This window comes from Vigna unguiculata, chromosome 8 (genome assembly GCF_037176805.1).
Source record: "Vigna unguiculata cultivar grain cowpea cultivar isolate G323 ecotype 2 chromosome 8, ASM3717680v1, whole genome shotgun sequence".
Lineage (NCBI taxonomy): Eukaryota > Viridiplantae > Streptophyta > Magnoliopsida > Fabales > Fabaceae > Vigna > Vigna unguiculata.
Window position 1 is genome coordinate 34,705,842 of NC_140799.1, and position 16,935 is coordinate 34,722,776.

Consider the following 16,935-nt stretch of genomic DNA (forward strand, 5'->3'; position numbering starts at 1 on the left):
CATGTTTTAATACAAAATTATAATTGATTATTTTTATTTGAAACTTCCCCTTCAATTATTATTTATACATGATTAATTGGACAAATCTGCCAACAAAGTAACTAAACATGACCTGAGTTAGAAAAAAGTTTGGCAACATGGCTCTTAATTTTTATAGCTGACAGCAAAGTGCTCACATACATTCATATCTAAACAGCATGCAAATCGATGAATGCTTCAAAAATGAGAAAGCAAGGTAAAAGAAAAACACTGGTATCAGCATACTCTCGTCGACCAGCTTCACCAATTGGTTTCATTTTCATCTACAGAACAGAAATAGTACAACATGTTGGACCAGCATTCTGAGAAGACTTTTAACCCCAAAAATCATTTATTTTTACTAAGCACGCTCCATGTACATTTATACACTTAATCACATTCATCTGAACCTAGCTCTTCCAAACAGTGCAATGCTAGTGGCCAAACTTTAATATTGACATTTCCTTCGTTGGAAATCTGATAATTAACCCTATATTTAATCAACCAGATAATTTCTCAACCTTATAGAACAAAAAAGGCTGTGCATTGCATTTATTTATTGTTCAATGTTCAATGTTCAAGAGACACATCTAAATGTTTTCATCTCCTATTTTTTTCCCCCTTGCCCCTCCTTGAACAGTTCTCATTCCTAGCAGAAGATACATGATGTGACCTTTTTGTTGTAACATCACAAGGTGCCTGAAATCCAATATTTTCCACAGCACCAACTGTCTTGAACAACCTTCTTTTGTTGACCTCCTCAACCAGTGATCGGTGTAGTAGTTGGCTCCTTATATCAATCAATGACCTGTTCCTTGTTAATCTCTGATTGTTCATCATCATCTTACTTTTACTAGTAAAAGGAACCAGTGATCCTGCCATGAGTTTACATTGGTTGAAATTGCTCAAGTCTTCGCCAGGGGAAACCTTTTTGCCCTTGCTGTGACTCTTCATGATGGCAAGTTTATCTTTTCTCAAAGAATGCACATTGTACTGATCCTGATGATCATCCACAGAAGAGTAATTCAAGTTGGAATATGTCCCCTGTGAAGAGCATCGGGAACTGGTATCATCATGCGAATCATCTGCAACAATAGTTTCTCATGTTACTGTAGTTAAACCGACAATAGATTACATATTTTTCAAAAAAGCATCAATAATCCTATCCAAAAGAAGCCTACTATTTAATACAGCTTTAGTTGACCAAAACAAAAAGATCAGCTTTAAAATCAAGACTAGATAAACTCATATATCATCAGAGTTGAATAATGAATACATAAGACAAATTTCTGGAATAAATAAATAGATTAGGAGGCTCTCTGACACGTATTTATGTACATTGTATTTAGGTACAACAACAATTTTAGAGAATTATTTAGTTTCATAGAATCAAACTAAAACATTAGTTTTACACAAAAATTACAAATTGAATATTAGAGAACTTAATAGAAAATAACTCAAACAAATTAGCTTCCGTGTAAGCAAATTTTAGCTTTAAGCTTATGAAAAAGTCTTTTCTAGGTAGACTAATAGTGAATTGCTAAAGAGGCCTTTTAATAGTCCAAGACCATCCCATATTCATAGCCTTGATGAATTCCTGATACATGTAGTTAACTTTTTCCAATTTATAAGAAAGAGTTAATAACATTGTCATGTGAAGATTAGTTCCAACCATAGTAGTCTTAAACTATGGTTATTTGAACTATCTAACATTTCTTCCTAGTGTGAAGGTGGTTTATATGGAGCTATTGAACAAGACATTCACAATATCAGTAAGGAAAAGGAGCAAGTAGACATACCATGGAGCCAATAATATCCACTTGATATTTCCTCAGCTTTACTGACAAAATCTGCCATTGATTCTTGGAATGATGAACTTGAAGAGAAGGAGCGAAAATGATGATGAGGTGCATCATTATCATCACAATCATCATCTATATAACTGAATGTGTGGAAGGCATCTGAACAGCTAGTTTGCCTCCTCTGAGGTAGTAGAGCAGATATCTCTCTATCGATCATATTTGCAATCTCAAAAGGTTCCCAATCAGCAATCTCCAACTCTTTCACCATCTCAGTTGCAACATCAATAGGGGTGTCATGGAAAATATCAAAGGGAAAGAATACATTCCTAACAGAACCTGCAGAAACAGTCAGCAAAAAAGTTATTGTAACTTTAATATGACAATGTTTACTTGTAAAGTTTAGCCAATAAAAGCCTAAAGTTCATTAACAAAACATATGCAATTGTTTAAAGGTCAAATGGAAAGACCTTTCCTTAAAATCAACAAACTAGAAATTGTGTTGAGAAAAAGATTACGAACCATTCTTATCAGAAATTTGCACTTTGAGAAAGATAGTATCATCTTCAGGATTCAGTTTTCCTATCACTTTCATTCCAGTCCTCGGAAGATCATCATTTAATTGCAGTTTCTCCATCTCAGTGGCATTTAAAAATGGCTTCTGAATTGCAAATTTCGTTGTTGATGATGGATCATCAGATGCAAGAAACGGGTCAACCAACAATTCTTTTGCCGAAGGCCTCTTTTCTGCAGGTAGCAAGCATTTTCCAATAAACCTTTGTGCTTCCATGTCTTCAATCCGGAAAAACGCCATTGGTAGTTTTCCCTGAAATATGAAATATTCTTTCTAAATAAAACACCCAACAATACATATCTCCAGAAACATACACCAGAATCTGAAGTTACCGATGTCACTTTCTTGTAGATCTGTGCTGGATTAGAACATTCACTATATGGATATTCAGATGTAAGCATTTCCAACACACACATGCCAAATGAGTACACATCAGCAAGTTCATTGTATTCTTCCTCGTATAACTCTGGTGCCATGAACTCAGGGGTACCTAGCATAAAAGGAAAAAAAAAATTAATTGACAATGACAAATAATAGTGTTTCTTAATACCTGCTATGTGAAACAGTCATCGGAGAAAAAGTGAATACCTATGACACTGTGTGCTGATTGGGATCCACGAAGAATTGCAGCAAGTCCCAGGTCACCAATTTTTACTTGTCCAAGATGACCATTGACAAATATGTTATCACATTTAAGGTCCCGGTGGATCACTGGTGGATCATGGCCATGTAGATAAACAAGACCTTGCAAGATTTGGCGAGCCCAATTCTTTATAGCTTGTATGCTGACACGCTCATATTTCTTCCTGTATCTGCATATGCAAGAAATCATCAATTAATGTTCCAATGAACTCACTATTCTCCCACCAGAAGTTAAGGACTAATCATTCAAAATACTGAAAATAAATCAGTGCATGAAATGTAACTTGCAACTTTGTGTTCTTATATGCTTTTCATATACAAGCATAAAGTTGCAACATACATTTACGCTCATGGTTGTATTCCCACATAGCCTCTTTAGTATCAAACACAATCCATGTGATGAATGTTAGTCCTAGGTTGCTCAATTTTGTGATGAACTACATAATGGGACTGAGTAATTGCCTAATTTATAGTTGGAAAGGAAGTTAGTTACTCTCTAAGTGACCCTGATGTGAACAATTCTGTGATAAAGTTGAAGGCCCTGTTATCAACATCAATCCAAGAAGTGTAGAATCTTATGATGGACTGATGCTTGAGGGTACTGAGGAGATGAACCTCTGAGTAAAGCCTCTGCAAATCTTCAGGGGTGCGAAGCGCCTCATTGAGTCTGACTTGGTTCCATGCTACCTCAATTCCAAGAACCTCATCAATTGCTTTGTACACAGTCTTCATTGCCCCTTTTCCAAGAACATCTCCAAACTAATAATCAATAACAAACATCCCATATCATCAATCATTTATAACTGATAACACACAGTTTTATAACAAAGTATTTCCTCTCCATAATTTTATACATACAACTATGTGATTACCTATCAAAGTCCAATAATAACTAAATAGTCCTCCAGTTTAAACTTCCATACAAAACTAACCATTTAGGCCAAAGCATGTCTCATCTAAAACAACAAACCCAACTTATAAGTTATAATACACAAAAACAAGAGGTGGAATATATTTTTAACCGTTTGGCATAGCAAAATTATTAACCTAATTCAAATAACATAACAAATGACTAAATAAATGGACTGAAACACAGAGAAAGATAAGATAAACAGGGGATTAGAACTTACCCTGCCATAGCGACCAGTTGGGTCGGTTTCCACATAACAATGTTCTGCCATGATTTTGATTGTTATCTATATGTACTAACTTGACAACCGCCTCTTATATTTGTTGAAACACTATATCTTTTGGATCGTGCAGAGAAGAAGAAAGGGATAAAAAATATATATAAAAGCAGAACAGAATTGTCTTATGGTATTATCCTAGATTCGAGGCTTTCCTTCATGATTTACGTGAGAGAAGACCCCAAAAAATAGCCAGAAAAGTGTAGAATAGTCAATGCTCTGCATGATTTTGCCCATGTTTACAACCGTACATGTTAAGTGGTTATAGTCCTTAGCAACCATTTGATTTTTGTAGTTTCTGTTCTATTTGAAAACGAAAGTTGCAAGGATGAGAAAGTGGGGCAAGGTGTGGGTGATTGGATGGGAGAATAAGGAGGTACTATTTAACAAGGAAAGTGACAGGTTGGTGTCAAAGTACTCCCTTTTGGTGCAGGGGACTTGTGGCAGATAAGGGTTGAGCACAGGGTCAGTTTTGGGCATTCACAGTGCACAAAGAATGGTTGGCACAGATAAGGGAAAGCACTGAGACACGGAACTTGAAGAATCTGTGGACCCGCTTTGGTGTAATCATTGGTGGCAAACAGAGCAAAACAGAGCAACAAAAGCAAAACAGAGAAAAACAGAGTGGGATGATGCAGAGAGGGAATTGTTACATATAAGAGATGAAGTTGTGAAGGTGAGGATTTGGTGTGGTTTCAGGGTTTGTAGAGTAAATTTATAATGAATAATGGTTGGTGAAAGAAAAAAAGTCATTATAATATTAATGATGGTGATAAACAGAGTAAAACCAGAGCATGAGATGAAGTTGAATGGAAGTGGGTTTGTGGAACACCTTTTGAATTACTTGGCAGCATTGTTGCTGTGTCCTGTGTGCTAAAGTGTGGGACCACTGAGATAAGAAAGACAACTTGTAAAGTGCTTTGTCAGCATTAAATTTCTCTGCTTTTGCTTTTGGATTTATAAGGCTTCTCTTAATTGGTTTTATTTATGTGTATGCAATATATATTAATGTTTGGGCATAATTATACCTCTTTTGTTCATGTTCAATGATATGAATTTAATTTAATACAAAGTTTTATAATGTTTTAATGTTTCTTTAAGTATAATATGTTGCTTTATATTATCATTCAATCAACTTCCTAAAATAGATTTATTGGTGAAAGAATTAGAAATGATGTAGAAGATTTTACTTTTTCATCTTGTTAAAGTTGTATACACTACAAAAGGTTTTATGGTTTAATTATGGAATTTTTTTTTTTGTAGTGATTACTTTAAAATATGTATTCAAGATCATATTTAATTGATTATAAATATTTACTTATTGACACTATTTAAAATACACTAAGACTATTCTTTTATACTTTAGTCTATTCTTATTCAAACTAGTCTTTTAATTAATTTTAAAAATCTTACTTTGTGTTTGATTATCTTATAAATTTTATTATTAATGCATATTTTTTATTTCATCACATTAATAAAATCATTCATGAACACGTTTATTTCTTTTTCATTTTCATTTTTCATTTTTATTTTTCACTTTTTTTTTCTTTAATGTAAGCAGCTACATTTTTACTTTATTTCTCTATTTCATTTTATTTCATTTTCATTTTCTACTTTTAACTCTTTTATCCAAACACAACTTTAGAAAAAAGAAAATACAAATTATAGAATGAGAAAAAGTAGGAGTGTAAACTATGTATAAATTTAAATGTGAAGAGTATAAATTCTTAGTATTATCATCAAATAGATGATCCAGTGACTCCCAGATAATATTATAAATATTTTCTTACAATATCCATACTGCTATATCTTTTTTAATGATTGGATTAAATATATTTTTTATAGTTAAACTTTAATATAAAATTAAAATTTGTCCATGTTAAAACTTTGATACAATTTGGTCCTCAAATTTTAAAAATAAATGAATATTGTTTTCCTAATCCAATTTAGTTAAACTTTTTTAATATGTTGAATGACCTTCAAAATTGAAATTCAAACTAAAATATATCAAACGGTATAAATAACTCAAAAATTAAATCCACAACATCACTTAACATGTAAAATAAAGTTAACATATTTGACTAAAAAGAGTATATTCATTTATTTTTAAATTTAAAAATGAAAATCTATAAAAAATTTTAGCAAGTAAAAATATATTTGAACAAAATATTAGATCTACAAAATATATTATTTTATATTTGTGAGGTGAAAAGAATGGAAATTTTGTGATGAGAATTGCGAAGGATAATTTTAGTGAGTGGAATGTGGAATAATATTGCCCCACCATACCACTATCTCTCCCTACTCCTATTCTTATCACACTTTCATGGTAGGTATGGTGTGTGTCGCTCTGTTATTCATTTTCTCATGTTTTAGTTTGGTGGACTGAGTATGCAAATTCTAATTTAATAAATATCTTTTTCTTTATGTAAAATGAGTAAAAGAAAAAGTTCTATGGATTCACATTTTTGTTCTTTTTTTAAATCTAATTCTTACGTAATTATCAAATTATACAAGGTTGACAAGTCTTTTGAGTGTATTAGACTCTGCACTATTGAAATATAAATTAAATTCAAATTTATATAAAGAATTGACATAATTTCTAAAATAGCTTTTTTCTTATGGGTTTATATTATATTAAATGACATGTAATATAATGTGTATGTAATGTTATTTAAGATATTATATGTTTCTCTAACTTATATATTTTAAAATTAATTAAGGGATAAAGATAATAAATTAAAATTCTAGAAAGATAAAAATATAAAACAAAATTTACTCATCTTATAACATCATAAATAAACATTTTAAATTAGAAAATATTAAAAAAACTCTTGAAATATCAAGACTAAAATAGTAAAAATACCTTTAGCCTTTAATATAAGAAATTTTATTTCATGTATTCCAGCATATGTTTTTGAATATTACTCTTCGATTCTGTCAACGACGTTATTCGCGTACGTAAAGGCAGGTTACGCTATCACTGGGAATATGGTTTATTTTCTGTTTACTACTTTTATATAGATTTTATAATTTAATTGTCAGTTCGAAAATTAATTATTTATTTCTTTTTATCGGTGATATTTTTCTAAAAATAAAACCATCTCTACGGAAAAAAAAAAAATCTGCTGTTGTATTCCTCTTATTATATAGAAGCTAAAATTTGTGTTTTTGTGAAAGATAAAAGTTAGAAGGTTATAGTTGTTATTGGTATCATTCTAAAAGCAAAATTAGAAATATAAAAAAGTAATAGATTTAAATGTATTTTTTAGTTTATGTAAATATAATTTTATTTTTCTTAGTCACATTAAAAATAGTTTATTAATTTTAAATTTATGGCATTTTTTAACTGTGTTTTTATCTTTATCCCTAACTATGTGTAGTGAAAATTTAAAAATAAAAAAATTTAATTAAGATAAAAAATATTTCAAATTAAGAGAATTATGTATCCAAAAAATATGATTATAATAATTTACAATGTTTTTATTTCATTAATTAATAATTTTTTAGCTTTAAACACTTATAAAGGGCTAGAAAAAAGAATCGTCAAATCAATGACATTTAAAACTAACAAGTCAAAAATAAAAAATTTTAAAACTAATAAATATTTTTGTTTGGATTACAAGTATATCATAAATAAGTATTTATGTTATTGAAATGAAGCCTTAAATCTGATTGAGCAACAATATCTAAATATTATAGTTACTGTTGATACTAATATTTCATCAGAGGAAAACTTTCATATTGGTAAGTATATAATAAATATTTCAATTAAATATCATCGTATTGATAAAACATTTAAAATGTAAAATTTAATTAGAAAATAACGTCAACAACATTAGTTTTATAATAACATATTATAAATGTTATGAATTGATGTGAATAAGAGTGTGGTACAAAAATTGATCCATTTTACTTTTGGTTGGGTTGGTTATGAGCAAAGTTCATTATGGTCCCAACCCAAGTGGTAAGAAATGTATTTACAAATAAAGTAGGAGTTGAATGTGTTGTAAAAGTGTGATAGAACATGAAATTTCATTCACATATCACATCATTTCATAAGATGCCTCGTAAATTGTTATCATGTTTTTGGATAAATGATGGTGAAGATCCGATTATCCACCTTAAGTGATCCTAGATACGATTTTAAAAAGGCTATTCCAATAACTTGGTCCAAACTGAATAAGATCGTGGAAATTTGTTTCCCTTCAAAAAGAAATCAAGAATAATATTGAGTTTGTTCCTCACTCCAATAAAGAAAGACCCACAAAAATTTTATTCCATCTTTATAGCTTTTAGATAACCCAAAACTAACCATTTCCATCAAATGGGTCAAGTATTATTTAGCATAATTCAACCATGGACAAAACAAAGAGAAGACAAAACAAAGAAAAAACAAAGTGAAGCGGTCGAATATTAATTACAAAAAAGAAAGATTCATATTAAAGAATTTTAATATAATATAGTGTAATGTATTAGAAATATCATACTTTTGTAAAGTCAAGAATGAGCCTAAATCTTATATTATATAGAAATAAGAAAATAAAGTGTTATATAAGATGAAGATTCATAAATTCATTATCTTAAGATTTTGGATTGAGAGTGATATTAATATCTTATGTGGTTGACTCATATTTCATTGATGTTGTGTTTCCCTAGTGAACATCTCCACCTGTAGGCTTACGGCATAATAACCAGAGAAAAGATAATTTACAAGTGTAAACTTCACTTTACAAACTAATTTTGTAAAATAAATTTTAGTTTAAAGTTTATTTTTTAAAATAATGTAGTAAAAAATTTCCTTTATTAAATATAATATAATATAATACTTTTGGTAAATAAAAACTATTAATGTACCACATTAATTATATGTATAAAATTAAAATTGTTAAGGTGTTATTCTTCAATCAACCTTTTCATTTACTTTTATTAAAAACATTGTCAATTTGTAAACTTCAAGGAGGGTTGAGAAGAGAAGAAATTGCATCAATTTAAAAATTAGGAGGTCAAATTAAAATGAATGAACGAAATTTAAGAAAAATAAATAATTTAAGGGTTTGTTTTGTCTGTGTGCTTGGGTCCGTTAGCAAATAGGGTTGAACAAATTAAAGAAATAAAGAAGGTATCGGAAAGAACAGTAAGGTTGTTGTGTTTTATATTTCAACATATTTGCAATCTATGGTCAGCAAAGAGGCTCCATTTTTAGGTCAAAAGAGGAAGAAGAAAGAAGGATAATAATGAAGTAGTTTTTTAAGTTGGAGAACTTCTGAAAGGGATCTTCAACTCTAATAACTTAATCATAGAACGTGTACGGAACCTATGCCTTATTAGTTTCTCTCTTGTTACTTTCAAGGAATATATTTGTTAATCATCGTTGAAACTAAGCATTCAAATATACCATAGGTTTTCTCCTCGAATATATATATATATATATATATATATATATATATATATATATATATATATATATATATATATATATATATATAAAATAGATATATGGTTTAATTGGTTTTTATTGGAGTTAATTTACTTTCAAAATGCCGATTATTTTACAATATCTTAATTTTGGTAGAATCGAACATTTATCGTTAGGACAAAAACTATAATTATTAATCAAAGTATAATTTTTTATTTAAGAGAATAACATAAGTTCAAACATAAATTAAACTAGTGATCTTCGGTCTAATACTAATTATTAGGATCGAGTGTTTATTATTAGATCAAAAGCTATAATCTAAAAAAGTTATAGCTATTAGTCAAGTCACAGTTCTTTTTATTGTAATACAATTTTTTTTTATTAATCTCACCTATAAAAAATTTTGATTAAGAAAAAATATTATTAATAAATTTTAGGATATGTTCATTGACATGTCCAAGATTTTTTTATTGTTGATGATGACTGCTATACAAAACTGCTATACAAAACAATAACTTTATCAAATGAATTCACACGTTGTTGTGACAAAACTAACTACGAATTTGAAAGCCAAATGTTGTGTGTTTCAGTAGAATTCTCTTCAGATTCTTTATGAGCTTGGATCATGTTGATATTCTACCTAATTATCATGCAAGGCTTTATCACTTTCAGAAGAAAAAAATGAGTTATAAGTTAAATCAATTTTAACATAAATTAAATTTTTAAAATCTCTCATATAATCTGTCAAAATTTTATTTTTAGTCCATGTACAAACTAATTGTTTCTCACATAAAAGTCAATTTCATGTTTTGTCATGTGTTTATCTTCTAAAACTTATTTTAGATAATCTCATGCAAACATATAAATTTAAGATATATTATTCCTTTTATCATCTATTATGATATATTGGTTAGAAATAGAATGTTTAATGAATTCCTCTTCTTTGAAATGGATATTTAATGAATCGCTACTCATTTATGTCTCGAAAAAATGTAGAAGGTAACAAGTAGTTTTTTTTTTTTTGTAAATTTATATTTTTAAAGTTTTCTTTTAAGGTTAGCAAATTAGTCATTTTTTAACCATAATATCACAATTTTTAAGACGTTTAAATATATTTAATATTAATTTTATCTTATTTCAACTTGTTTTATTTAGGTAAGTTGATCTAATTTTGAAAAATTTTAATTTTCTCATGTGAATAAATTATTTTAATTACAACTAAATACAAATAATTAGTTAATGATAAAATAATTATTAATTATTTAAAAATATCAATATCGATGATATTTTTTAATTGTTGGTTAATGTTAATTTTTTTGTCAAAATTTTCTCAAGATTTTTTGAACTCTTATTTGAAAAAGAAAATTCTCAATTGACCTCAACTGAGATCATTTTCAATTGATCTCAACCACAATCGATCAAAATTAATTATTTTTACGATATCGATGATCATATTTTTTTGCCAACGTTTTTTATTAATGTCAGTTGAAAAATTCTTCCAATTAAAATCGATAGAAAACATTCATAGTTAATATTGATAGAAAGTTTTCCAAGTTAACAAAAGAAAAAAAAAATCCTTACAAACTATTGATAAGAAACAACATTTGTATTAATGATAAAAAAGAATCACAAACATCGACAAAAAAAAAAATCATTACAATCATTAATTGAAAAAATGCAATTCACATGGAAAAAAAGTAGTTTCTCTAACACTAGCTAATATCTAGTAAAAAAAAATAGCAATTGATTACATAAAAATTAATTTAACAATTTAAATCACAGATAACTCCTATCGATTTTAATAAAAATAATTCTAACTTATAACAACTGAAAAGTAATTATCCGGACGATGGTTGAACCTTTGGTAAGCCAATAATGTCCCAACAAATATCAAATAAAGGAGAAAATATGAAAAAGAAAGAGAAACATCTGAGAACATGAACATTTTCAAATTCTTACATTTTAAATGAAAAGTAAAATTCATTATTTAAAGTAATTCAATTACTTTAATAAAATTCTACAATTTCAATTTATTTAAAAAATTTTATTCAAATAATATATTTTATCATAAAATATTTTTAATTCTCTATAAAAAAAATAATAATTATCTTGTTAAAAATTTTCTACCAAAATCTAGGTTAACTTATTAATTCTATTAATAAATGAAGAGTTAATTGCTAAGGGAAAATGTATCATATTTTAACTAGTCTTTCTCTCTTATTTAGGTCAAACAAAAATAATGCATGAATTTGAACCAGTTTCTTCACATAAACTGCTTTTTTTCCCCAGTATTTTCAGGTACCAGTTCTTCTTCCTTGTACACTATTTGTTGCAGACCTAATCATAAAATCACCTGAAATAACCTAATTCTGGTTGAACACTATAGCTCCTTAACTTAATCACATATATTGTTGTTATTTTCATTTTTTGTCAGATTATGAATTTGACATTAATTCACCAAAGTTAGAGATTTAAAAAACCTTCAGTGATACTTTAATCACAAGAATATTAGCAAAGATAAAATTACAGCAACATATTATTAGAAGAAGAGTGAGTCGTTAAGAACTTAAGTGTGTGAGTATAAATATCACATTGACTATAAATAAGGAAGTTAAGCATTGTATAAAAATAAAGATTCGCAAACTCATTATACTTTATGTGTGGGTCGGACTCATACTCATTAGTATTATATCTCTCCGATAATTTTTTCTCGAAAAACCCAACAAATGTAGGAAAGAAAATGGTCGTTTACATGTTGAAATTTTCAAAATTTATGCATTTAGGTCCATTTAACCTGAAGAGATAAGACAAACCCTTTAAGTAGAATTAAACAACCAAAGAAAATTTTAAGAATGTAAATATTGCAAAATAATTTCCAAAGTCTACCTACCTATACCTACCATCTCATGTTTTGTTCTACTGGGAAATAATGTTTACTCGATATTTAATTGTTAATAATTTGATGTGATATATGAACTGGGAATTTTCAATAATGGTGATGCCTTTCTGACTATATAAAAAAAATTGTATAAAATGCACACGATCTTTTGTCATTGATGATATCACTTCTTACTTGCACAAACATAAACATGTCCATATTCGTTGAATGAGGACAACCAAAATAACACTCCTTAAACACAGATAATGTTTTTTTTTTGTTGAACCATCCCTAGCACACGCCAAAAATTAAATTATTACCATATACCTGAATATTTAGCAAGCCAAAAAAAAAAAAAAGTGTATACGTATTCACTTCATATATTCATACGTAGGTTTCACAAAATATATTAAATGATATAATGGTTTTTAAAATATATTCCCATTAAATTACAGTATAATCTGTGTATTTGTTTATCATTCTTTTTAGTCTTTATAATTTTCATATATATATATATATATATATATATATATATATATATGTATGTGTATATATATATATATATATATATTGAAAAGAAATTTCGCGCACTTAATTAGTATTAGTCAAATGATAGTGGTATGAAATAATTTGAGAAAAATAACACTGATTTTAAACTTGCGTATAAAAACAGATTAAAAAACTATATAAAACTAAGTTGAAAATTATTCAAAATTATAGAATATGTAGTTCATTATACAGTGTTTTTCCACTTGCTAGTAATTATTTAATTTGAAGAAAAAAATGAGTAGTGGGTTGGTTTTAATAATAGAAGTAATAGGTATTGATTTGAAGGAAAAAGATGAAAATAATTGTGTATAACAAGTGACTTCCAATTAGAAAAGTCATATTGTTGCATTTTCGAACAGTGCATGCACTATATTTCAGGTTTTTACTATTCTCCTTTTTCTTTGAAAATAATAAAACGAAAACAAACGAAAGTGCACGATTTAACGTTGATATAAAAAAGAATAGTTAAGAGCCTACAATATATAGGCTTCGAATTACGTTAAAACGTGATTTTTGGATTATTTTACAACAATATATGTGGCGAAGCTTTTTCTTCTTTTGTGAATTGCCAAAACTCATCATGCATATAAATATTCTAAAATTAAATATTAGTTTCATTATTATAACTTTATATTCAATAATTATATTTCATTATTTGATGTAATTAGAATACGTCAATGATGAAAAAAATATCACTTATCATCAAATCATATATTATCTTGTAGCTGAGAAAATAGACTTTTCTAACAATTGTTTGAAAAAAAGTCGTGTATGGAATAAACTTTTATCTATTAACATTGTCATTTTTTTTACATTGATGTATAAGAATTAAACTCCTCAAAGTTTATAAATTTGACGCAATTATTAATGACGTCTTATATTTAACGAGTTGGAAATTTCTTGGAACCTAAACCTGGATGTATGATGTAAAGGGATTTATGAAGGTTGTTTTTTATTTGAATTATTAAGAAGATAAAAGTCTATGAGTCTTTATGGTTGATTGAAAGGGTACGTAATTCAACGAGTTACCACTTTGTGCTCTACGAGACCTTTCCTAGGTTAACTCTACAGAATCTTCCTTTTTCAATTCTTAGTGGTTTTGGGTGCGATTACCTCAATAATGTGGAATAAAAAAATAAGCATGTATAAATTTAATTTAGAGAGAATAAGAAGTCATGATTTTGTGTCTTTCGTGACTTTTTACAAATACAAACTCTACTATCTTAAAGGAAGTATAGAAACAAAGAAACATATAAGAATTCAATGGAATGTGAAAAATTAAAAACATGTGTTGTTTCTAATCAAACCAATTTAATATTTGAGGAAAACTAATAAAAAAAAGTTGATAGAGTCAATTATATCATAATCTCATATTTGTTAAAAATTCAAACATGAGTCGAAACTTTCACTTAGTTAGAAATAAAAAAATTGATATATATATATATATATATATATATATATATATATATATATATATATATATATATGATTTTGGATTTAATCAAATAAGTCATAGTGAAGAACTTATTTACTAGTTAATGTATTGAGTTAAAAAATCAAATTATTTAATTACAATTCAAGTTTGAGATAATCACCATAGATATAAATGTTATGATCTTGTCCATTTTAGAACTTTAATATTCTATCACAATTTTATTTTTTTTAAAACACTCAAATAATTAAAGAAAAAAATGTATTTAAATTATTCATGATCGTGAATCCTAATAATAGGATTATTAGATATATCGAAACAAATTCTTCGGTCAAGAACTAAAAAGGATTTTGTTCCCAAAAATAATAGTTTCCATCTCAAGTCAATTACCAACTAAAAACATCATTATGGCAAAATAAATAGATTATATTGTCAGTACAAAACATTTCACTTATATCTCTTTGAAATGAGATGAATGTAAGTATATTGTTATAACTATTCTTCGAATTCATGATATTGTTAAAAGAAGATGATTTATGTAGATCTAAAATATTGATTAACAACTTATATATATTTCGAAAGAGAAAATATTTATGAAAAATGAAGTTTTGACAGAGAATTTAAAATAATGAATCAAAAGTGTTTAAAAGTGAGTTTAACGAAGAAATAATGTTAAATTAGAAAGACGTGTACAAACAAAAGCTTTACAGAGAGAGGATTTTGTTGGTTGACTTCTTGAATGGCCACTACCACTGTGTGGGCTTAGTGGGAGACCAACCAAATGAAAAATGTGGCGGAAGGTGAGGAGTGTATTTTCGAGAATGATTGCCTCTATTATTGATGCTGTGAATCATAATAGTTGGAGAATGAAAGAGAATTTGAAAAATAAAAACTAAAAAAGTAAAATTTGAGCTCTGATGTGTCACGATTCGTCTGGAAGATCAGAAGAGTGTGATAGACACAACCATCACAGAGAACACAGTTTCATCATAGCTCAGGTGCACCAGCCGGGAATCGAACCCGGGTCTGTACCGTGGCAGGGTACTATTCTACCACTAGACCACTGGTGCATTTTATTATTGATTAACTTTTCTTTTAATACTACAAACTGAATTGGCTTTAACTTAGTTTAAACAAGGTCAACATTAGTAAAAGAAGCATCCTTTCATACCATTTATCACTTACAACACATGGATGCCATAACATCTCTTCATCTCCTTACCTTTCTCTGTATGAATGTTAAGTATATTCTTATTGCAAAATAAATGTTGCACAAAATAAGTTTATATAATTAGTTGTTAGTCCATCATACGTATAATTTATAGTTTGAGTATGTCATGCAAACTCTTCAATTTTATAAAGTTTTAAAGAGGAATTTTGACAACGTATCTCAGAATTTTACTAAATCAATATTCATCGTTAAACAAAAATAGATTAAATCTTTTTGTAGTGACCAATCAAAATATTTGAGAAAACAAATGAAAATTAATCTTGTAACTCTATTTGAGCACAAGTAATTACTTTTTATTTTTCACATGATTTCACTAATTTACAACAAAACAATTATCAAACTAACTGTTTTATTAAATAAGAAGGGTGAAAAACCCGCCACCCATCAAATAATATTCCACAAATGGTCAATTATTCATTTTTTACATATTCAATGTTTAATCTCAACATTCGTGTGTAGTATTGTTCTAGTTGAGGGAGCTAGAAATAAAGATAACCAACGTATCCTCAAATCTTAGAACATAAATAAAAGTGATGGATACAACTCTAATTATTGGTTCATAGTCAAACATAAAAGAAAATTTTAATCATTTTAAATAATCAAACTTATTTTTATATGTACGTCAATTGGATTTAATGTGATTCATAACATATCATACTCATAAATATATTTATTAGAAAAATAATTTGTATACATATTACATGATATCATAAAAATAATTATTTATTTGATGATATTATTGTTTAGTTCAAATGGATGAAGGAAAGTACATAATGCATTATAAATAAGTCGAGGAGAATTATTAATTCACTTATGTTGTAAATTTCATCGTGTCAAATAAATATTTTTCTGGTAACAAACAAAATACATATATCGATATACTAAAAAAGAATACCAGAACTCATTTCAAAAGTAAGACACTGATGAATACATCATGTTATAAACTTTAAAGTATTAAAGAAATATTTATCAAGTAATATACATATTTATATTTACTTTAATGTGTCTCAAATGTATATTTTTTATATTCATATTTCGTTATTTCAGTTTTACTTTTAATTATTATTTTAAAAATTAATTATTTAATAAAAAAAATTACTTTTAATCTCTTTTGTCTTAACATTTATTTTGAAGGTTATGTGGTGTATATATTTTATTTTTTTAATTTTATATTTAATAATTATTTTAAAAATTAATTATATATTT

The 16,935-nt window shown here is 27.5% G+C and overlaps 1 protein-coding gene and 2 non-coding genes across 4 annotated transcripts; all 3 read right to left on the reverse strand.

The window, feature by feature from the left end:
- Nucleotides 1-236: 236 nt before the first annotated feature.
- On the reverse strand, nt 237-4,909 carry LOC114194436 (putative serine/threonine-protein kinase WNK4). Of its 2 annotated transcripts, none has more exons than XM_085665550.1 (7): nt 4,164-4,909; nt 3,649-3,792; nt 2,980-3,203; nt 2,724-2,881; nt 2,340-2,643; nt 1,818-2,156; nt 237-1,103 (listed from the first exon to the last, which is right to left on the reverse strand). In XM_085665550.1, the coding sequence occupies exons 2-7, from the start codon at nt 3,693-3,695 to the stop codon at nt 619-621; spliced, it is 1,557 nt and encodes a 518-aa protein (XP_085521676.1). In that variant the 5' UTR covers nt 3,696-3,792; nt 4,164-4,909; the 3' UTR covers nt 237-618. The 2 variants fall into 2 exon arrangements, with proteins under 2 accessions (XP_085521676.1, XP_027940434.1); XM_028084633.2 differs by having other exon boundaries at nt 3,527-3,792.
- A 10,498-nt stretch (nt 4,910-15,407) lies between these two features.
- On the reverse strand, nt 15,408-15,494 carry LOC114195751 (small nucleolar RNA snoR114). Its single transcript, XR_003606581.2, has one exon. It is a non-coding gene; the product is annotated as a small nucleolar RNA snoR114 (small nucleolar RNA).
- Nucleotides 15,495-15,497: 3 nt separating this feature from the next.
- TRNAG-GCC (transfer RNA glycine (anticodon GCC)) lies at nt 15,498-15,568 on the reverse strand. The gene has a single exon. It is a non-coding gene; the product is annotated as a tRNA-Gly (tRNA).
- Between the last annotated feature and the right edge of the window lie 1,367 nt (nt 15,569-16,935).